We start from the raw sequence: 23,128 nt of genomic DNA, 5'->3' as shown, positions 1-23,128 counted from the left end.
ATGTTCTGAAGAATCGAGTCGGAGGACGAGAGCTGAACTCTATCCTGTAACCGTGAGACAGAATGTCTCTCACCCAACGGTCTTTTACCTGTGGCAGCCAGGCGTCGCAAAAGCGGGAAAGCCTGCCACCGACCGAGGATGCGGTGTGAGGAGGCCGAAAGTCATGAGGAGGCCGCTTTGGGAGCGGTTCCTCCGGCGGTCTTTTTAGGACGTGACTTAGACCGCCATGAATCGGAGTTCCTCTGATCCTTCTGAGGCCTTTTGGACGAGGAGAATTGAGACCTGCCCGCGGACCGAAAGGACCGAAACCTCGATTGTACCTTCCGTGGTTGAGGTCTGTTTGGTTTGGACTGGGGTAAGGATGAGTCCTTTCCCTTGGATTGTTTAATGATTTCATCCAATCGCTCACCAAACAGGCGGTCGCCAGAAAATTGCAAACCGGTTAAGAACTTTTTGGAAGCAGAGTCTGCCTTCCATTCACGTAGCCACATGGCCCTGCGGACTGCCACCGAATTGGCGGATGCTACCGCCGTACGGCTAGCAGAGTCCAGGACAGCATTAATGGCGTAGGACGCAAACGCCGACGCCTGAGAGGTTAATGACACCACTTGCGGAGCAGACGTACGTGTGACTGCATTAATCTGCGCATGACAAGCTGAGATAGCTTGGAGTGCCCATACGGCTGCGAATGCTGGAGCAAAAGACGCGCCGATAGCTTCATAGATGGATTTCAACCAGAGCTCCATCTGTCTGTCAGTGGCATCTTTGAGTGAAGCACCATCTTCCACTGCAACTATGGATCTAGCCGCCAGTCTGGAGACTGGAGGATCCACCTTGGGACACTGAGCCCAGCCCTTGACAACGTCAGGGGGGAAGGGATAACGTGTATCCTTAAGGCACTTGGAAAAACGCTTATCTGGACAAGCTCGGTGTTTCTGGACTGCCTCTCTGAAGTCAGAGTGATCCAGAAACGTACTCAATGTACGCTTGGAAAACCTGAAACGGAATTTCTCCTGCTGAGAAGCTGACTCCTCAATTGGAGGAGCTGGGGGAGAAATACCCAACACCTGATTGATGGTCGCTATAAGGTCATTCACTATGGCGTCACCTTCAGGTGTATCTAGGTTGAGAGCGGCCTCAGGATCAGAATCCTGATCTGCTACCTCCGCTTCATCATCCAGAGAGTCCTCCTGCTGAGACCCTGAACAGTGTGATGAAGTCGAGGGAATTTCCCAGCGAGCCCGCTTAGGCGGCCTGGGACTGCGGTCCGTGTCAGAGACCTCACCCTGGGACCTATGAGTCACCCCAGGAGCACTTTGCTGCTCCAACTGAGGGGGGCCTGGGGTCAATGATTCAACAGTGCCCGGGGCCTGAGTCACCGGTCTGGACTGTAAGGCTTCTAGTATCTTAGCAGACCATTTATCCATACTCTCAGACAGTTTGTCAGCAAATATTGCAAACTCCGTCCCTGTCACCTGGACAGTGGTAGCAGGTGGTTCCACCTGGGCCACCAGTAGCAGAGGCTCCGGCTGAGTAAGTGCCACAGGGGCCGAGCATTGCACACAATGAAGGTCGGTGGAACCTGCCGGTAGTATAGCCGCACTTGAGGTACAGGTTGCAAAGTAAGCCTGTGCTTTGGCACCCTTGCTTTTTGCGGACGACATGCTGTTGTCTCCTCTGAGTACAATCCAAGAGGGTATATAGCCAAAAATCAACAGTGCGACCGTACAGTGTAAATGTATAGCATATAAGCATATATATATATGTACACTTCGGCACTCAGTGGGGCCAGCACCACAGGTGCTGCTTACCGACCGCTCAAAGCGGTTGTGTGATCACCAGATTCCCTGCCTGGGCCTCCCAGAGCCGTGTTGTCTCTCCTCTCCAGCGTCAGAAGTGCTGACAGGAATGGCTGCCGGCGTTCTGTGGGGAGGAGGGGGCCGTGGGCGTGCCCTAGAAAGTGCGGGAATCTGATACCCCACTGTGCTGAGTGAGGGGGGAGGAGGATACAAAGTATGCTCCAGCCCTCAGCGCTGACGTCCTGTGCAGCGTCCCGCCCTTCCCCTGACTGGCAGGCCTGGGGGCGGGAATATGCGATACTAGGCCGCAAAAGCCGGGGACTAAAGTTATAAGCGCGGCCGGCAAATAAGCGCGGTCGGCGCGGTAGTCCCCGGCGCACTAACACACCCAGCAGTGCTGCAGTGTGTATGGCACAAGCGCTCCATGCGCGGTCCCCCACGGGGACACAGAGTACCTCACAGTAGCAGGGCCTTGTCCCTGACGATACCCGGCTCCTGTCCAGCAGATTCCCCAGGGGCTGCGGAGGGAGCACGGTCCCAGTGCCTGGAGACCGATTAGGATCCCACTTCACCCAGAGCCCATTAAGGGATGGGGAAGGAAAACAGCATGTGGCTCCTGCCTATGTACCCGCAATGGGTACCTCAACCTTAACAACACCGCCGACCAGAGTGGGGTGAGAAGGGAGCATGCTGGGGGCCCTGTTATGGGCCCTCTTTTCTTCCATCCGACATAGTCAGCAGCTGCTGCTGACTAAGATGTGGAGCTATGCGTGGATGTCAGCCTCCTTCGCACAAAGCATAAAAACTGAGGAGCCCGTGAGGCACGGGGGGTGTATAGGCAGAAGGGGAGGGGCTTTACACTTTTAAGTGTAATACTTTGTGTGGCCTCCGGAGGCAGAAGCTATACACCCAATTGTCTGGGTCTCCCAATGGAGCGACAAAGAAAACAGCTACAGGATGACACACCAGCGGCAAAAAAAAAAAAAAACCAGCGTCAAAAACCCAATAAAAAACACAATTTAAATAAAAGTAAATGTACCGCCCCGCGGCCACTGCTGCGACCGCCGAGCCGCTCGGATCTGTGCTCGCACTGTGGGCGGTGGCTCGAGCCTCTCACGGACCCGGGGGTCACGTCGCTCTGCAAGGGTGTTTGGCGCTACGCGCAGGTGTTCGGTTTTGGGATGATCGTTCGTGACGACACCCATGGGTTGAGGTGATGGTGGACACCACCGCTGCGGTGAAGGTACGGGGACTCCCGGGAGCGGTGTAGTGGTGCAGCTAGGTGTTGACTCCTCCTTGGGTAGGGGATGTTGGTCCCTGGGCCCGGTTGTGCGAGGGTCGGGGTGCAGGGCGCAGGGTTGCGGTGCGGCGCCGGATGGCACTGGTGTATTCACGATTAAACCACTGATAAACCAAACGGAGGGATGGACGGGGCCCGCAGCAGCTTCCTAGTCGGGTTGGCAATTTCCACCTTTCTCCTGCACCTGTGTTTGTAGTGTGACCACTGTGCCTAGGTACTGGTAGTCCGCTCCCCGGCGTGTATGTGTCGTAAGAGCCCCTTTTGCCCGCAGGCGCTGGCCCTTGGATCTCTGGCGGTGGCTACTATCCGGACGGGTTGGGCTGTTGCCTTCAATCGGGACTTTGGTGGGAATGAACCCCTGAGGTCCAGACCGCAATAAGTTAATTCGACTATGGTGGTGGCATATAGCCTAGTTCGGGGTCTGAGTACCCTGCCTGGTGCTCCGGTATCCTGTTGGTTCCCTGGTTCGGTTCCGGCGGGCCACTACCGTCCCTTACGGCTCCATCGGTCGTATTCCCGGTCTCCTGCAGGCGGCCACTGCCATCTGCCTGCCTGACTGATCTGGAGTCCTAGGCTCCAGCCCAGGCCCCAAGCAGAACTGTACTCCACTACTCTCCACTCCACTGTACTGAACTGGACTGTTTACTGTGTTCCTGCCTCAGGCCAGCAGACTCCTCGGGGGGCGTGTCTTTCCGCCTGACTCCACCCACCTGGTGTGCCTGTCTGACTCTGAGGGAGACAATCAGGTTTTTGTGGTTGACTGGTGGTACCCTTCTAGTGTGGGGGTGTAGGTGGTGAGTGTTATGACCTGTGACCCCTGGGTTCCAGGGCGTCACAAACTAAAGTGCAGAAGTTCTGCAGTCAAAAACTCAACAGATACTGATCGTGGGAATGCAGCCTAATAAAGAATACTGTGAAAACATGGACACTGCGTGCTGGCAGGTTACTTGCACACAGCTGTGTAGAAAAGCAGCAGTAACTTAAATTCCTGGTTTACAAATCCTAAAATGGCAAATATATGCAGGAAGGATAGTTTAGGCCTAAAAGCCCCGTACTGACCTATGATTCTTTCCACAATTTGATACTGTTTATGGAGGTCATCAGTAAGTTCCTGCTGACAGTTATAATACTCTATATCTTCTGGAGAAGCAGCTTTCAACCTGCAAAATGTAAAGGACAGAACAGATTAATCTACTTGTTGTGGCTTAAAAAAAAAATATTCACAAAAGAGAAAGTGAGAAAAACAAAAAGCCATACGCTTACTGAGAATACAAGAGGCTATGTTCACACATTGTGTTTTCATAGAGTTTTTTTCTGCAGCCAAAACCTGCTCTTTTTGTAGTAAAAAAAAAACTGGTTACAAAAAGCAGGTTTTACAGTGTTTTTTGGTCTGTCATTTGTCTACAGTACAAGTGTAATAAAGTTATTTTCATTCATCACAAAAGCAGCAAAAACACAGCGGTTGCAGTTTTGCACTCATTGCCTTCAATGGTGAAGAAACGCTGCAAAAACCGCTGAAAAAATTGACGACATGTTGCTTCTTTCAAAAACAGAGGTTTTCCTTTTGGTAAGAAAAAAAAAAAACAAAGACAAAAGCAATCGTGTGCATGAGATTTGTGAAATCTCAGCTTTTGCTGGCACCGTAAAAAAAAAAAAAAAAAAAACAAAAAAAAAACAGATTTTTATTCAAGAAAAAAAAAGCTACAAAAAAAAACCCCCCAAAAAACAAAAACCGCAAATGTCCAACGTGTGAACATGGCCTTAGAGGGAATCTGTCACCAGGTTTTTGCTACCTCAACTGGGAACAATATAACAGTGGCAGAGACCCTGAATCTAGTGATTAATCACAGTGTACTGGGTGAAGCGGTTGTGACACAATCAGAGTACTTAGATGTATCAGAGCCGAGGTTGCTAATCCCACCAATAGCTCTTTGTGTACTTTGTCTATTGACCTGTTCAGACAGCTGCTCAAGACCGTGAATCTCCTCATGATTAAAGGCCACGTCACACTACGCAACATCGCTAGCAACATCGCTGCTGAGGCATGACTTTAGTGATGTAGCAGCGATGTTGCTAGCGATGTTGCTGTGTGTGACATCCAGCAACAACCTGGCCCCTGCTGTGAGGTCGTTGGTTGTTGCTGAATGTCCTGGACCATTTTTTAGTTGTTGCTCTCCCGCTGTGAAGCACACATCGCTGTGTGTGACAGCGAGAGAGCAACGATCTGAATGTACAGGGAGCAGGGAGCCAGCTTCTGCGGACGCTGGTAACCAATGTAAATATCGGGTAACCAAGAAGCCCTTTCCTTGGTTACCCGATATTTACCTTCATTACCAGCGTCCATCGCTCTCAGGCTGTCAGTGCCGGCTCCCTGCTCCGTGCACACATAGCCAGACTACACATTGGGTAATTAACCCGATGTGTACTCTGGCTAGGAGTGCAGGGAGCCAGCGCTAAGCGGTGTGCGCTGGTAACCAAGGTAAATATCGGGTTGGTTACCCGATATTTACCTTAGTTACCAAGCGCAGCATCGCTTCCACGCGTCGCTGCTGGCTGGGGGATGGTCACTGGTTGCTGGTGAGATCTGCCTGTGTGACAGCTCACCAGCAACCCGTGTAGCGACGCTCCAGCGATCCCTGCCAGGTCAGGATGCTGGTGGGATCGCTGGAGTGTCGCTTAGTGTGACGGTACCTTATGCCTTAATTCAAAGTAAACAACAGAACACAGCATGATAAAGGCTCATGCAGAGGATTGTTCTTTCTGTCCTGTTCAATTCCTCTTTATTTGCGGACCTACTGACCGGACCATTTTTCAATGTCTTTTGTGTAGGATCAGATGGCACACGTGTGCATCAGTTCCTACAAAAAAGAAGGGAATTTTGTTACTTACCGTAAATTCCTTTTCTTCTAGCTCCAATTGGGAGACCCAGACGATTGGGTGTATAGCTACTGCCTCCGGAGGCCACACAAAGTATTACACTAAAAAGTGTAAGGCCCCTCCCCTTCTGCATATACACCCCCCGTGGGATCACGGGCTCCTCAGTTTTAGTGCAAAAGCAAGAAGGAGGAAAGCCAATAACTGGTTAAACAAATTCAATCCGAAGGAACATCGGAGAACTGAAACCATTCAACATGAACAACATGTGTACCCGAAAAAACCAAAAATCCCGAAGGAAACAGGGCGGGTGCTGGGTCTCCCAATTGGAGCTAGAAGAAAAGGAATTTACGGTAAGTAACAAAATTCCCTTCTTCTTCGGCGCTCCATTGGGAGACCCAGACGATTGGGACGTCCAAAAGCAGTCCCTGGGTGGGTAAATTAATACCTCAAGTTAGAGCCGTAAAACAGCCCTTCCCTACATGGAGGCAACCGCCGCCTGCAGGACTCTTCTACCTAGGCTGGCATCCGCCTAAGCGTAGGTATGCACCTGATAATGCTTGGGAAAGTGTGCAGACTCGACCAGGTAGCTTCCTGGCACACCTGCTGAGCCGTAGCCTGGTGCCGTAATGACCAGGACGCACCCACGGCTCTGGTAGAATGGGCCTTCAGCCCTGATGGAACCGGAAGCCCAGCAGAACGGTAGGCTTCAAGAATTGGTTCCTTGATCCATCGAGCCAGGGTGGATTTGGAAGCCTGCGACCCTTTACGCTGACCAGAGTCAAGTACAAAGAGCGCATCCGAGCGGCTCAGGGGCGCCGTGCGGGAAATGCAGATTCTGAGTGCTCTCACCAGATCCAACAAATGCAAATCCATTTCATATCGATGAACTGGATGAGGACAAAAGGAAGGTAAGGAGATATCCTGATTGAGAAGAAAGGGGGATACCACCTTAGGGAGAACTCCGGAATCAGGCGCAGCACTACCTTGTCTTGGTGAAACACCAGGAAGGGAGCTTTGGCTGACCGCGCTGCTAGTTCGGACACTCTCCGAAGAGATGTGACCGCTACCAGAAAGGCCACTTTCTGTGAAAGTCGAGAAAGTGAAACATCCCTCAGAGGCTCGAAGGACGGCTTCTGGAGAGCAATTAGTACCCTGTTCAGATCCCATGGGTCTAACGGCCTCTTGTACGGAGGGACAATGTGACAAACCCCCTGCAGGAACGTGCGTACCTGAGGAAGTCGTGCTAGGCGCTTCTGAAAGAATACAGACAGCGCTGGGACTTGTCCTTTAAGGGAGCCGAGCGACAAACCTTTTTCCAAACCAGAGCAGGAAGGAAAGAAAAGTAGGCAATGCAAATGGCCAGGGAGACACTCCCTGAGCAGAGCACTAAGATAAGAATATCTTCCACGTCCTGTGGTAGATCTTGGCAGACGTCGGCTTCCTAGCCCGTCTCATGGTGGCAATGACGTCTTGAGATAATCCTGAAGACGCTAGGATCCAGGACTCAATGGCCACACAGTCAGGTTCAGGGCCGTAAAATTCAGACAGAAAAAACGGCCCTTGGGACAGTAAGTCTGGCCGGTCTGGTAGTGCCCACGGTTGGCCGACCGTGAGATGCCACAGATCCGGGTACCACGACCTCCTCGGCCAGTCTGGGGCGACGAGGATGGCGCGGCGGCAATCGGAGCTGATCTTGCGTAGCACTCTGGGCAACAGTGCCAGAGGGGGAAACACATAGGGTAGCTGGAACTGCGACCCATCCTGAACTAAGGCGCCTGCCGCCAGAGTTCTTTGATCGTGAGACCGCGCCATGAAAATCGGGACCTTGTTGTTGTGCCGAGACGCCATTAGGTCGACGTCCGGCATCCCCCAGCGGCTACAGATTTCCTGAAACACGTCCGGGTGCAGAGACCATTCCCCTGCGTCCATACCCTGGCGACTGAAGAAGTCTGCTTCCCAGTTTTCTACGCCCGGGATGTGAACTGCGGATATGGTGGATGCTCTGTCTTCCACCCACATCCGAATCCGCCGGACTGCCTGGGAGGCTTGCCGACTGCGTGTTCCGCCTTGGTGGTTGATGTATGCCACCGCTGTGGAGTTGTCCGACTGAATTCGGATCTGTTTGCCTTCCAGCCACTGCTGGAAGAGTTGCAGGGCCAGATACACTGCCCAGATTTCCAGAACATTGATCTGAAGGGTGGACTCTTGCTGAGTCCACGTACCCTGCGCCCTGTGGTGGAGAAAGACTGCTCCCCACCCTGACAGACTCGCGTCTGTCGTGACCACCGCCCAGGATGGGGGTAAGAAGGACTTTCCTTTTGACAATGAGGTGGGAAGAAGTCACCACTGAAGAGAGTCCTTGACCGTCTGAGAAAGGGAGACGTTCCTGTCTAGGGACGTCGACTTCCCCTCCCATTGGCGGAGAATGTCCCATTGCAGTGGACGCAGATGAAACTGCGCGAAAGGGACTGCCTCCATTGCTGCTACCATCTTCGCTAAGAAGTGCATGAGGCGTCTTAAGGGGTGTGACTGGCCTTGAAGGAGAGACTGCACCCCCGTCTGTAGTGAACGCTGTTTGTCCAGCGGAAGCTTCACTATCGCTAAGAGAGTATGAAACTCCATGCCAAGATATCTCAGCGATTGGGTCGGGGTCAGAATTAACTTTGAAAAGTTGATGATGCACCCGAAACTCTGGAGAGTCTCCAGCGCAACGTTCAGGCTGTGTTGGCATGCCTCTTGAGAGGGTGCCTTGACAAGTAGATCGTTCTATTGATGCTAGGAAATCTCCTTGAGACATTGAGGCAATGACGGAGCGGAGGGATTCCATCCGGAACCGCCTGGTTTTCATGTGTTGAGCAGTTATAGGTCCAGAACGGAACGGAAAGAGCCGTCCTTTTTTGGCACCACAACCAGATTGGAGTAAAAACCGTGACCTTGTTCCTGCAGAGGAACAGGGATTACCACTCCTTCTGCCTGCAGAAGAGCATCGGCTCGGTCGGGAGGTGGGGAAGTTCTGAAGAATCGAGCCGGAGGACGAGAACAGAACTCTATCCTGTACACGTGAGACAAAATGTCTCTCACCCACCGGTTTTTGACCTGTGGCAGCTAAATGTCGCCAAAGCGGGAGAGTCTGCCACCGACCGCCGATGCGGAGAGAGAGGGCTGAAAGTCATGAGGAAACCGCCTTGGTAGCGGTTCCTCCGGCTGCATTCTTTGGGCGTGATTGAGCCCGCCAGGAATCTGAGCCCCTCTGAGCCTTTTGAGTCCTTATGGACGAGGAAAACTGGGACCTGCCCGAGCCTGGAAAGGATCGAAACCTCGACTGTCCTTTCCTCTGTTGGGTTTTGTTTGATCTGGGCTGGTGTAAGGAAGAATCCTTACCCTTGGACTGTTTAATGATTTCATCCAATCGCTCACCAAACAGTCTGACACCAGATAATGGCAAACTGGTTAAACACTTTTTGGAAGCAGAATCTGCCTTCCATTCCCTTAACCACAAGGCTCTGCGTAAAAACCACGGAGTTGGCGGACGCCACTGACGTACGGCTCGTAGAGTCCAGGACAGCATTAATAGCGTAAGTCGCAATGCAAACATATGCGAGGTTAAGGACGCCATCTGCGGCACAGATATACGTGTGCCAGTGTCCACCTGCGCAAGACCAGCTGAAATAGCTTGGAGCGCCCATACGGCTGCGAATGCCGGAGCAAACGACACGCCGATAGCTTCATAGACAGATTTCAACCAGAGGTCCATCTGTCTGACAATGGCATCTTTAAGTGAAGTCCCATCTTCCACTGCAACTATGGATCTAGCCGCAAGCCTGGAGATTGGGGGATCCACCTTTGGACACTGGGTCCAGCGCTTGACCACGTCAGGGGGAAAGGGATAACGTGTATCCTTAAGACGTGTGGAGAAACGCTTGTCTGGATAAGCGTGGTGTTTCTGGACTGCTTCTCTGAAGTCAGAGTGGCCCAAAAAAGTACTGAATTTACGCTTGGGATACCTGACATGGAATTTCTCCTGCTGCGAAGCTGACTCCTCCACTGGAGGGGCTGAGGGAGAAATATCCACCAGTCTATTGATGGACGCTATGAGATCGTTCACCATGGCGTCACTATTAGGAGCATCCAGATTGAAAGCGGTCTCAGGATCAGAATCCTGATCAGCTACCTCTGCCTCATCATACAGAGAATCCTCTCGCTGAGACCCTGACTAGTGTGTGAAGTCGAGGGTCTCTCCCAGCGAGCTCGCTTAGGCTGACTGGGACTGTCGTCCGTGCAGAGCCTTCAGCCTGGGATGTATGGGACCCCCTTGGAGCACGTATTAGTTCCAACTGAGGGAGACCGGGGGGCATTGTTCAACAGTGCCCATTGTCTGAGTCACCGGCCTGGACTGCAAGTTTCTAGAATCTTGGTCATAGTCCCAGACATTTTATCCGCAAAAAACTGCAAACTCTGTCCTCTGGACAGTTTCACAGGTGGCTCTCTCTGGGCCACCACTAGCAGAGACTCTACCCAATGGGGGTTAGTGGAACCTGCCGGTAAAACAGCTTCACATGCGGTACAGACAGCATAGAAAGCCTGTGCCTTGGCACCCTTGCTTTTCTGCGGACGACATGCTGTTGTCTCCTCAGAGCAATCCAGGGGTATCTAGCCAAGAAGCGACCGTACAGTGCAAATATAGGTACAAGCATAAAGTACACAAAACACTGTGGCACTAGTGGGGTCAGCACCAAGGTGCTGCTTACCGCCCGCTTAAGCGGGTGTGTGGTCGCCAGAATCCCTTGACCGGGTCTCCCAGAGCCTGTGTCCGTTCTCCAGCTTAGACTGCATGCAGGAATGGCTGCCGGCGTCCTGTGAAGAGGGGCGGGCCGTGGGCGTGCCCCAGACAACGAGCGGGAAACTGGCGTCCCACTGTGCCCAGTGAGGGGGCTGGAGTATGTAAATAAGACTCCAGCCCTCGGTGCTGACCACTGTACAGCGTCCCGCCCCTTGCCTGACTGGCAGGCCCGGGGGCGGGAAGGAAACGAAACTAGGCCGCAAAAGCCGGGGACTCGATTTATAAGCGCTGCCGTCGTAAAAGCACGGTCAGCGCGGAAGTCCCCGGCGCACCACAAGTCTCATCCGCGCCGCAGCTTCTAGCAGCGGCCGGCGCGGCAGTTTCCCACACATTAACTCACTCAGCTAAGCTGCAGTGAGTATAGCCCCAGCGCGCAGCGCTGTTGTCCCCGGCGCACTAACACACCCAGCATGCTGGTGTGTGTGTGCGTGGTCTGTACGGGGACACAGAGTACCTTAACGTTGCAGGGCCTTGTCCCTGACGATACTCAGCTCCATTCCAGCAGGATCTCCGGGTCTGTGGATGGAGCCCGGCCTCAGAGCCTGGAGGCCGGTAAGATCCCACTTCACCCAGAGCCCTCAGGGGGATGGGGAAGGAAAGCAGCATGTGGGCTCCAGCCTCCGTACCCGCAATGGGTACCTCAACCTTAACAAACACCGCCGACAAAAGTGGGGTGAGAAGGGAGCATGCTGGGGGCCCTAGTATGGGCCCTCTTTTCTTCCATCCGACATAGTCAGCAGCTGCTGCTGACTAAACAGTGGAGCTATGCGTGGATGTCTGACCTCCTTCGCACAAAGCATAAAACTGAGGAGCCCGTGATCCCACGGGGGGTGTATATGCAGAAGGGGAGGGGCCTTACACTTTTTAGTGTAATACTTTGTGTGGCCTCCGGAGGCAGTAGCTATACACCCAATCGTCTGGGTCTCCCAATGGAGCGCCGAAGAAAAAAAAAAAAACCCCCAACAACAAACACATCGGATGCCATATGTCCGTTCCGTTAATATGGAAGATGTCCTAGCAAAGTTCATTATCTGCAGTGATAAGTCCTGCACTCCCGACGTCAGCGCTCATCACTGACTTCTATGTCCGCCGCATTCACACAAGTCTCGCGAGCGGCCCGAGACTGACTAGTGGTGATGTCATGGGTTCAAACAATACTTCGCTTGTGAACGCAGTGGATAATGGAAGTCAGTGACAAGCGCTGACGTTAGGATTGCAGCAGACGTCATCACCGCAGATAATGCACCTAGCTAACCTCATGACGTCGGCACTCGTCATCCCCTGCAGTGACCTGGGCTGACCTCATGATGTTAGCTCAGGTCCTTGCACTCTCCTAGCTAATGGGGAACATTATGTTAGTCATTGACTGGGACAGTGAGTATGAATCGTCGTGGGACCTCCTTATTGGATTATGCTGGAGCCAGATTTATTTTTTCTTTCCAATAAATTGGTGAAAAAGAGAATTTTGTTTACTTACCGTAAATTCTTTTTCTTATAGTTCCGTATTGGGAGACCCAGACCATGGGTGTTTAGATCTGGTTCTCCAGGGGGTGTATAAGCTCAGAGGGAGGAGCTAAACACCCATGGTCTGGGTCTCCCAATACGGAACTATAAGAAAAAGAATTTACGGTAAGTAAACAAAATTCTCTTTTTCTTTATCGTTCCTATGGGAGACCCAGACCATGGGACGTCTCAAAGCAGTCCATGGGTGGGAAATAAACAGAAAAACTAAGAAGTAGGCGGAGCCTAACTTCACAAATGGGCGACAGCCGCCTGAAGGATGCGTCTGCCCAAGCTCGCATCTGCCGAAGCATGAGCGTGCACTTGGTAGTGCTTTGAAAAGGTATGCAGGCTAGTCCAAGTGGCAGCCTGACAGACTTGTTGAGCCGTAGCCTGGTGCCTGAAAGCCCAAGAGGCACCGACAGCTCTGGTCGAGTGTGCCTTGATCCCCGGCGGGGGAGGCACCTGAGAACACTGGTAGGCGTCCGAAATGGTCGACCTAATCCAACGGGCTAAGGTCGGCTTAGAAGCAGAGAGGCCCTTGCGCCGACCTGTGGTTAGCACAAAAAGAGAAGTGCACCGCCTAAGAGCAGCGGTGCGAGACACATAGATCCGGAGAGAACGCACCAGATCCAGAATATGCAACGCTTTTTCAAAGCGATGAACAGGAGCCGGACAAAAGGAAGGTAGGGTAATGTCCTGGTTAAGGTGGAAGGGAGAGACCACCTTAGGAAGAAAGTCCGGAGTCGGACGGAGAACCACCTTGTCTTGATGAAAAACCAAAAAAGGTGACTCCGAAGAGAGCGCAGCCAAATCGGAGACTCTCCTGAGGGAAGTTATGGCCACTAGAAAGACCACTTTCTGTGAAAGACAAAACAAAGAAACCTCCCTAAGAGGCTCAAACGGGGGTTTCTGCAAAACCGTGAGAACCAAATTGAGGTCCCAGGGATCCAAGGGCCGCCGGTAAGGCGGAATGATGTGAGACGCGCCCTGCATGAAGGTGCGGACCTGAGCCAGCTGGGCGAGACGCCGCTGGAACAGCACTGATAGAGCTGAGACTTGTCCCTTGAGAGAGTTGAGGGACAGTCCCAGCTGCAGACCGGACTGTAGAAAGGACAGAAGGGTCGGCAACGAGAATGGCCAAGGAGGATGGCCGGAAGAGCGACACCAGAACAGGAACATTTTCCAAGTCCTGTGATAGCTTTTGTCGGAGGAAGACTTACGGGCCCGAGTCATAGTGGAGATGACTTCAGGAGGGATACCAGAAGCCGTCAAGATCCAGGACTCAAGAGCCATGCCGTCAATCTGAGAGCCGCAGAATTCAGGCGGAAAAACGGACCTTGTGAGAGAAGGTCTGGACGGTCCGGAAGATGCCACGGCACCTCTACGGACAGATGGAGCAGGTCTGGGTACCAAGCTCGCCTGGGCCAGTCCGGAGCAATGAGGATGACTCGACGGCCCTCCATTCTGATCTTGCGCAGGACTCTGGGCAAGAGAGCTAGAGGGGGAAACACGTAGGACAGACGAAACTGGGACCAGTCTTGAACCAGAGCGTCCGCGGCGAATGCCTGAGGATCGTGGGAGCGAGCCACGTAAACGGGAACTTTGTTGTTGTGGCGGGATGCCATTAGGTCCACATCCGGAGTGCCCCATTTGCGGCAGATTGACTGAAAAACTGCCGGGTGCAGGGACTACTCGCCACTGTCCACGGTTTGACGGCTGAGATAATCTGCCTCCCAGTTTTCCACGCCTGGGATGTGGACTGCGGATATGGTGGACTTGGAGTCCTCCGCCCATTGAAGGATGCGTTGTACCTCCAACATTGCCAGGCGGCTGCGTGTCCTGCCTTGGTGATTGATGTAGGCAACCGCTGTCGCGTTGTCTGACTGGACTCGGATGTGCCTGCCCGCCAGCAGATGGTGAAAAGCTAGGAGAGCCAGAAGCACGGCTCTGGTTTCCAGCACATCGATCGAAAGGGCTGACTCGGACGGAGTCCAAGTGCCCTGCGCTCGGTGGAGGAGACATACCGCTCCCCAGCCGGATAGACTGGCATCCGTGGTGAGGATTACCCAGGACGGGGCCAGAAAGGAGCGCCCCTGAGACAGAGAAAGGGGCCGAAGCCACCACTGAAGAGAGCTCCTGGTCTGTGGCGACAGAGCCACTAACCTGTGCAAGGAGGAAGGCCGCTTGTCCCAACAGCGGAGAATGTCCAGCTGCATGGGAAGCAGATGGAACTGGGCAAAGGGAACAGCCTCCATTGACGCCACCATCCGACCCAGCACCTGCATCAGGCGCCTGAGGGAATAACGGCGGGGCCTCAGCAGAGAGCGCACCGCCAGTTGGAGGGACTGCTGTTTGACTAAGGGCAACTTCACAAGTGCCGGCAAAGTCTCGAACTGCATCCCTAGGTACGTGAGACTCTGGGTCGGAGTCAGAGTGGATTTGGGAAGATTGACAAGCCACCCGAATTGGGCTAGAGTGGCGAGAGTGAGCGAGACACTCTGCTGACAGTCCACGCTGGATGAAGCCTTGACTAGAAGGTCGTCCAGGTAAGGGATCACTGCCAACCCCTTTAGGTGCAGGACCGCAATCATTGCTGCCATGACCTTGGTGAATACCCGCGGAGCTGTGGCCAACCCGAAGGGGAGAGCCACGAATTGGAAATGTTCCTCTCCGATTGCAAAACGTAGCCAACGCTGGTGTGAAACTGCAATTGGCACATGCAGATAGGCATCTCTGATGTCGATGGATGCTAGGAAATCCCCTTGGGTCATTGAGGCAAATGACTCCATGCGAAAATGCCGCACCTGAACATGCTTGTTGAGAAGCTTGAGATCCAGGATGGGCCGGAAGGAACCGTCCTTTTTGGGGACTAGGAAGAGATTTGAGTAGAAACCTCTGAACCGTTCCCGGGCGGGAACCGGTACAATTACTCCGTTGGCCTGCAAGGATGCCACGGCCTGAGAGAAGGCGGCGGCCTTGGAGCAGGGGGGAGTTGACAGAAAAAAAATCTGTTTGGCGGGCTGGAAGAGAATTCTATCCTGTAGTCGAGGGAGATGATGTCCCTCACCCACTGATCGGAGACGAGTTGAAACCACGCGTAGCCAAAGTGGGAGAGCCTGCCACCGACTAAGGACGTTGCTAGCGCTGACAGTCACGAGGAGGCTGCCTTGGCGGTAGCACCTCCTGCGGTCTTCTGTGGACGCGCTTTTGGGCGCCAGTTGGATTTCTGGTCCTTGGCTGAGTTAGTGGACGAGGCCGAGGGCTTAGAGGACGACCAGTTGGAGGAACGAAAGGAACGAAACCTCGACTGATTCCTGCCCTGGACAGGTTTCCTGGTTTTCGTTTGTGGCATGGAAGTACTCTTCCCGCCAGTAGCTTCCTTAATAATTTCATCCAGCTGTTCACCGAACAGCCGGGACCCAGCAAAAGGGAGTCCAGCAAGGTACTTCTTTGAAGAAGCATCTGCCTGCCTTCCACTCTCGAAGCCACAAGATCCTGCGGATAGCGAGGGAATTAGCCGAAGCCACCGCAGTGCGGTGAGAAGCCTCCAGCATGGCAGACATGGCATAGGATGAAAAAGCTGAAGCTTGGGAAGTTAAGGCAACCATTTCGGGCATAGATTCCCTGGCGAGGGAATGCATCTCCTCTAGAGAAGCAGAGATGGCTTTGAGAGCCCACACTGCTGCAAAAGTCGGAGAGAACGAGGCCCCCGCCGCTTCATATACGGATTTGGCCAGAAGGTCAATCTGGCGGTCAGTGGAATCCTTAAGGGAGGTGCCATCAGCCACCGATACAACGGTCCGGGCTGAGAGTCTAGACACCGGGGGGGTCTACCTTTGGGGAATGAGCCCACTCCTTGACCACCTCAGGTGGAAAGGGAAAGCGGTCGTCAGAACCACGCTTTGGGAAGCGTTTGTCAGGACAGGCCCTGGGCTTGGTCACAGCGGCCTGAAAACTGGAGTGGTTAAAGAACATACTCTTTACTCTCTTAGGCGAGGTAAACTGGTGCTTTTCTGCCTGCGAGGGTTGTTCCTCTGATACTGGCGGATTGAGATCCAGTACAGAATTAATGGACGCAATCAAATAACTAACATCTGAGTCACTTTCGGACAGATCAATGGGGCACATGGAGTTAGCCTCCGAGCCCCCTGTAAAGGCATCCTCCTCGTCCTGCGAGTCAGCTCCTGAATCAGAGCCGCGGGACGAGGAAGGAGAGGGAACCCTGCGTCTCTTCTTAGAAGGACGGGGTCTGGGACCAGATGATGAATCCTCTGAGCTCCGGTCCTGAGAGACCCCTAGCAGCAGAGGCACCCTGTGAAGGGGGCTGATGCATGTTCAGCAAAGTCCTGGACAGAAGTCCCATGGAGTCGGCAAAAGACTGGGAGATAGACCTAGAAAAGGATTCTACCCAAGCCGGGGGTTCAGCCACAGGAGCAAGAGCAGCCTGAGAGACCACTGGGGGTGAGACTCCAGGCTGAGGCACCGCCAGGTTAGAGCAGGCATCACAATGTAGATAGATGCTCGGTTCAGGCAGCAGGAGCTTACATGCAGTGCATACTGAATACAGCTTTGGAGCCTTGCTCCTCGTGTGAGACATTCTGCTGGAGTGGGGGCTCTGCCAGAGAATGAACCCCAGAGAGTACAATCAGAGGTCCACAACCGAAGACCGGTTGTGGCTTACCAGACCGCTGGAGCGGTGTTGTGTGCCCTCCAGATCCCGAAGCCCGGACCCCCAAGCACAGCAACTCAGCAGAGATGCTGCAGACCAGCGCTACTGCAGAGAGAACGCTGAGAAAATGGCCGCCGGAGCGAAGAGAGGGGGCGGGACTTGCTTGAGGAGCGGGATCTGGAGGGCCATAGAGACCTACAGGGGAGGAGACACACTGCAGTGAGGAGTGTCCCTCCCCTGTGCTGAACGGCCGCCGGGCGGAGCCGAGCCTGTCCCTCTGCATGAGTGACATGCGAGGGCAGAGAAACAGAAACTAGGCCTCCGGCGAAGCCGGGGCCTAAATCTGAGCAGCGCGGCCGGCGCGCAGGCACCATCGTCGCGGTTCTCAGGCGACAGCCAGAGAACCCGCCGGAAATATCATAAAACACAGTCAGCACACTCTCCCACAACAATTAAGTACAGGGACCCCCAATATATAAACGTCTCAGGTACTTAGCTTGCTGAGACGCAGGGTTCCAAGTCCCTGGGGATGAGTGCTCCGGTCCAGCAGGATCCTGAAGGGCTGCGGATGGAGACCGGTCTCCTGCCAAGCATCGAGACCGTGCTGGCTCCCACTTCAAGCCAGATCCCAGGAGGGATGGTGAAGGAGCGCAGCATGTAAGGCTCCAGCCTTGGAAATCAACCTTAACAACACCGCCGACACAGTGGGGTGAGAAGGGACATGCCGGGAGTCCAGACTTGGACCTGCTTTTCTTCAAACTCTTTCCAAAAATCAAAAATCAGATGAGAATGCATGTGTGGATGTATGCCTCCTGAACACAAAGCGATAAACTGGCTAGATCTGGTTCTCCAGGGGGTGTATAAGCTCAGAGGGAGGAGCTACACTTTTGAGTGTAGTACTTTGTGTGTTCTCCGGAGGCAGAAGCTAAACACCCATGGTCTGGGTCTCCCATAGGAACGATAAAGAAAGAGGGAATGTTTTGGGGAGTGTTTTTTTTTAAATAAAAATTTGTCTGTCATCTATTTTTTTTTTTATTACTGACTGGGCTAGTGATGTCGGTTATGATAGCTGCCACCGCACCAGGGCATTCAGGATGAGCTGGGTAAACTCCGGGGACTGTCGCATCTAATGGATGCAACAATTCTGGGGCGGTTTCTGGTTGATATTTTTAGGCTGGGGGGCTCAATATAACATGGGTCTCTCCAGCCTGAGAATACCAGCCAGCAGCTGTGAAGCTTTATCTTGGCTGATATCAAAATTGAAGGGGAAGGGGGGGTGGGGGTGGGGAGTACCACAGTTTTCTTGTTTTTATTATGTATTGTACAGTACGATATAGACCCGCCCACCAGCAGCTGTAATTGGTTGCAGTCAGACCTCATTCACTCAGCGTGGGGGCGCGTCTAACTGTAATCAATCACAGACGCCGGTGAGCGAGGAAAGCAGTGAATATGTATGAGCCTGATGAGTCGCTAGCTCGAGAATAACAAAAAGCTGCCGCAGGAGGAGTGTGAGCCACCCCAGTGATCAGTGAGTATATAGCGTTTGCTCCAAACCCTTTGCGCCGTATTCTGTTCCCTACAAACTTTATATGGGGACCAGCATCTGGCCAGGTACCCTGGACTGTATGCAACTCTCCTTCCGATTTTTTGCGGTCTGAAAAACAAACAAAATACACACGGATGACACACGGACCGTATCGGAACAGAACGAGACAAATGCGTTGTCACATGGATGCATCCGTGGAAAAACAGGACCATTTTTTGCTAACTGCAAAAACAGAACGGTCGTGAGAATGTAGCCTAAGTGACATCCTGATTTCTGTCTGTTTCATATGTCCTGTTGTCTTCAAATTACATAGTGAAAACCTGCTGACAGATTTCCTTTAAAGAGTAAGACATTTTTTATAAATCAATAGTACAAATGAAAAACTTTGTAACACAACATCAGAGAAATTTGCTTCTGTCTCAATTGATCTTTTATTCTCAGTTCATGTGTAAATTGTGAAATCAGTATTCAGTGCAGACAGATATTTTTATTACTGAGCTAGGAGATGGCAGCTGCTGCTTATAAGACTCTATGGAGGGAGGAGGTGCTAAAGGCAGACATTCTGCTGCAAGCTATCCTGAAATGACAACCCCTTCTCAAATACTATAGTTTCCCCATGTATAATCTAAAACATAATATAGTCACCTCCCGGATCGGTAACATTCCAGTGATGTTGGCGCTGTGTCCTCTGTCATTTGGGAAAAGGTGCTGCAGGCAATCATCAATTGTCAGACAGGGGCAACATTGCCAAAATGGGGCCAGTCTAGGAGGGGAGTATATGGTTTTATTATTTTACGTGCGGCACTATGGCATTTCGAAAGATGGAGAAAACCCTTTAAACTAAAAGCTCACTTGGCCATTACCATCTTTTTTTTTCCTGCTCCTTTTTCTTGTAATTGTCCAGTTTCTTCATTCCTTTCACATTTTGCTGCTTTAGAGTTTCTTCTGTTTCCCAAGTATTATGGATATGGGACCAACCTTTCCATTTAATTAAATACTGAGTCTCTCCAGCTTCCTTTACTTTGTCGAAATTACCATTGGGATCACCATCAGCCTCAATAGCATAAATCGTTGTGGTGCCTCCGGTAACTGCCAATGGAGAAATAGTTCATTACTAACATTTTGCACAGAGAACTTACTTGTAAAGACATGCAGCAACAGAAAAGCATGGAATCAATACCAGCATAGCCGCCAATTGCAGTATATACACAATACGGTTACACTACAAGACAACAAAGATGTCAGCACAAAGCTGGGTCTTCTCCCAGAGCCGTACAGGTTTGCTGGCCTGAAGATGATACTTGCATGGTTTGTGTGAATTCATTTGCATGACACAATGCAGAGGCTAAATCAGTATTCTGAGTCCTTAGGACAAGAGCCCTGCGAGCCGCCGTATTATCTTCCTGCACCCGCAGCTCTTTCTTTGACTGGCCACTGCACAATGATAACAATTGTGCCAGTTTGGCTAATCAAAAAGAAGGGAATTTTGTTTACTTACCGTAAATTCCTTTTCTTCTAGCTCCAATTGGGAGACCCAGACAATTGGGTGTATAGCTACTGCCTCCGGAGGCCACACAAAGTACTACACTTAAAAGTGTAAGGCCCCTCCCCTTCTGGCTATACACCCCCCCGTGGGATCACGGGCTCCTCAGTTTTAGTGCAAAAGCAAGAAGGAGGAAAGCCAATAACTGTTTTAAATACAAATTCAACCCGAGAAACAACCTCGGAGAACTGAACTGTTCAACATGAACAACATGTGCACCCGAAAAAAACAAACTTCCTAAGAAAACAGGGCGGGTGCTGGGTCTCCCAATTGGAGCTAGAAGAAAAGGAATTTACGGTAAGTAAACAAAATTCCCTTCTTTGTCGCTCCTAATTGGGAGACCCAGACAATTGGGACGTCCAAAAGCAGTCCCTGGGTGGGTAAAAGAATACCTCGTGATAGGGCCGTCAAACAGCCCTTTCCTACAGGTGAGCCACCGCCGCCCGAAGGACTTGTCTACCTAGGCCGGCATCCGCCGAAGCGTAGGTATGCACCTGATAATGCTTGGTAAAAGTGTGCAGACTCGACCAGGTAGCCGCCTGGCACACCTGCTGAGCCGTAGCCTGGTGCCGTAATGCCCAGGACGCACCCACGGCTCTGGTAGAATGGGCCTTCAGTCCTGATGGAATCGGAAGCCCAGCAGAACGGTAGGTGTGAAGAATTGGTTCCTTGATCCAACACGCAAGGGTGGATTTGGAAGCTTGCGACCCTTTACGCTGACCAGCGACAAGGACAAAGAGTGCATCCGAGCGGCGCAGAGGCGCCGTGCGGGAAATGTAGATCCTGAGTGCTCTCACCAGATCCAATAAATGCAAACCTTTTTCAAATTGGTGAACTGGATGCGGACACAAAGACGGTAAAGTGATATCTTGATTGAGATGAAAGGAAGATACCACCTTGGGAAGAAATTCTGGAATTGGACGCAGAACTACCTTGTCCTGGTGAAACACCAGGAATGGAGATCTGCATGATAACGCCGCCAGCTCGGACACTCTCCGAAGAGACGTGACCGCCACTAGAAAGGCCACTTTCTGTGAAAGACGAGAAAGGGAAACCTCCTTCATAGGCTCGAAAGGCGGCTTTTGGAGAGCAATTAGAACCTTGTTCAGGTCCCAGGGCTCCAACGGCCGCTTGTAAGGGGGGACGATATGACAAACCCCTTGCAGGAACGTGCGTACCTGAGGAAGTCGCGCCAGGCGTTTCTGAAAAAATACGGATAGCGCGGAGACTTGACCCTTAAGGGAGCCAAGCGACAAACCTTTTTCCAACCCAGACTGCAGGAAGGAAAGAAAAGTAGGCAATGCAAAAGGTCAGGGAGAAACTCCCTGAGCAGAGCACCAAGATAGGAATATCCTCCACGTCCTGTGGTAGATCTTGGCGGAGGATGGCTTCCTAGCCTGTCTCATGGTGGCAACCACTTCATGAGATAAACCTGAGGCCGCTAGGATCCAGGACTCAATGGCCACACAGTCAGGTTCAGGGCCGCAGAATTCAGATGGAAAAACGGCCCTTGAGACAGCAAGTCTGGACGGTCTGGTAGTGCCCACGGATGGCCTACCGTGAGGTGCCACAGATCCGGGTACCACGACCTCCTTGGCCAGTCTGGAGCGACGAGAATGGCGCGGCGGCAGTCGGACCTGATTTTGCGGAGCACTCTGGGCAACAATGCCAGAAGTGGGAACACATACGGTAGCCGGAACTGCGACCAATCTTGAACTAAGGCGTCTGCCGCCAGAGCTCGGTGATCGTGAGACCGTGCCATGAAAACCGGGACCTTGTTGTTGTGCCGTGACGCCATCAGGACGACGTCCGGCATCCCCCAGCGGCGACAGATCTCCTGAAACACGTCCGGGTGAAGAGACCATTCCCCTGCGTCCATGCCCTGGCGACTGAGAAAGTCTGCTTCCCAGTTTTCTACGCCTGGGATGTGAACTGCGGATATGGTGGATGCCGTGTCTTCCACCCACGTCAGAATCCGCCGGACTTCCTGGAAGGCTTGCCGACTGCGTGTTCCCCCTTGGTGGTTGATGTATGCCACCGCTGTGGAGTTGTCCGACTGAATTCGGATCTGCTTGCCTTCCAGCCACTGTTGGAAGGCTTGTAGGGCAAGATAGACTGCTCTGATCTCCAGAACATTGATCTGAAGGGTGGACTCTTTCCGAGTCCACGTACCTTGAGCCCTGTGGTGGAGAAACACTGCTCCCCACCCTGATAGACTCGCATCTGTCGTGACCACCGCCCAGGATGGGGGTAGGAACGACTTTCCTTTTGACAATGAGGTGGGAAGAAGCCACCACCGGAGAGATTCCTTGGCTGCCTGAGAGAGGGAGACCTCCCTGTCGAGGGACGTCGACTTCCCGTCCCATTGGCGGAGAATGTCCCATTGTAGTGGACGCAGATGAAACTGCGCAAAAGGAACTGCTTCCATTGCTGCTACCATCTTCCCTAGGAAGTGCATGAGGCGCCTCAAGGGGTGCGACTGGCCCTGAAGGAGAGATTGCACCCCTATCTGTAGCGAGCACTGTTTGTCCAGTGGAAGTTTCACTATCGCTGAGAGAGTATGAAACTCCATGCCAAGATATGTTAGTGATTGGGTCGGGGTTAGATTTGACTTTGAAAAGTTGATAATCCACCCGAAACTCTGGAGAGTCTTCAGTGCCACGTTCAGGCTGTGTTGGCATGCCTCTTGAGAGGGTGCCTTGATAAGTAGATCGTCCAAATACGGGATCACGGAGTGACCTTGCGAGTGCAGGACTGCTACTACTGCTGCCATGACCTTGGTGAAGACCCGAGGGGCTGTCGCCAGCCCGAAAGGTAGAGCTACGAACTGCAGGTGTTCGCTTCCTATAACGAAGCGTAGAAAACGCTGATGCTCTGGCGCAATTGGCACGTGGAGATAAGCATCCTTGATGTCTATTGATGCTAGGAAATCTCCTTGAGACATTGAGGCGATAACGGAGCGGAGAGATTCCATCCGGAACCTCCTGGTTTTTACGTGTTTGTTGAGCAGCTTTAGATCCAGGACGGGACGGAACGACCCGTCTTTCTTTG

At 52.5% G+C, this 23,128-nt stretch overlaps 1 protein-coding gene across 1 annotated transcript in view; it reads right to left on the bottom strand.

Moving 5' to 3' along the window:
- Positions 1–23,128, bottom strand: part of CHD1 (chromodomain helicase DNA binding protein 1) — a 295,481-nt gene that overhangs the window by 245,834 nt on the left and 26,519 nt on the right. Inside the window, exons 8-9 of the mRNA XM_075325063.1 lie at positions 19,398–19,623; positions 4,159–4,259 (exon numbers count right to left, since the gene is read on the bottom strand). Coding sequence (XP_075181178.1) covers positions 4,159–4,259; positions 19,398–19,623 — 327 coding nt within the window. The remainder of the gene's footprint in view (positions 1–4,158; positions 4,260–19,397; positions 19,624–23,128) is intronic.

This window comes from Anomaloglossus baeobatrachus, chromosome 1, assembly GCF_048569485.1.
Source record: "Anomaloglossus baeobatrachus isolate aAnoBae1 chromosome 1, aAnoBae1.hap1, whole genome shotgun sequence".
NCBI classification, from domain to species: Eukaryota; Metazoa; Chordata; class Amphibia; order Anura; family Aromobatidae; genus Anomaloglossus; species Anomaloglossus baeobatrachus.
This window is presented reverse-complemented; position numbering and strand designations above follow the sequence as displayed.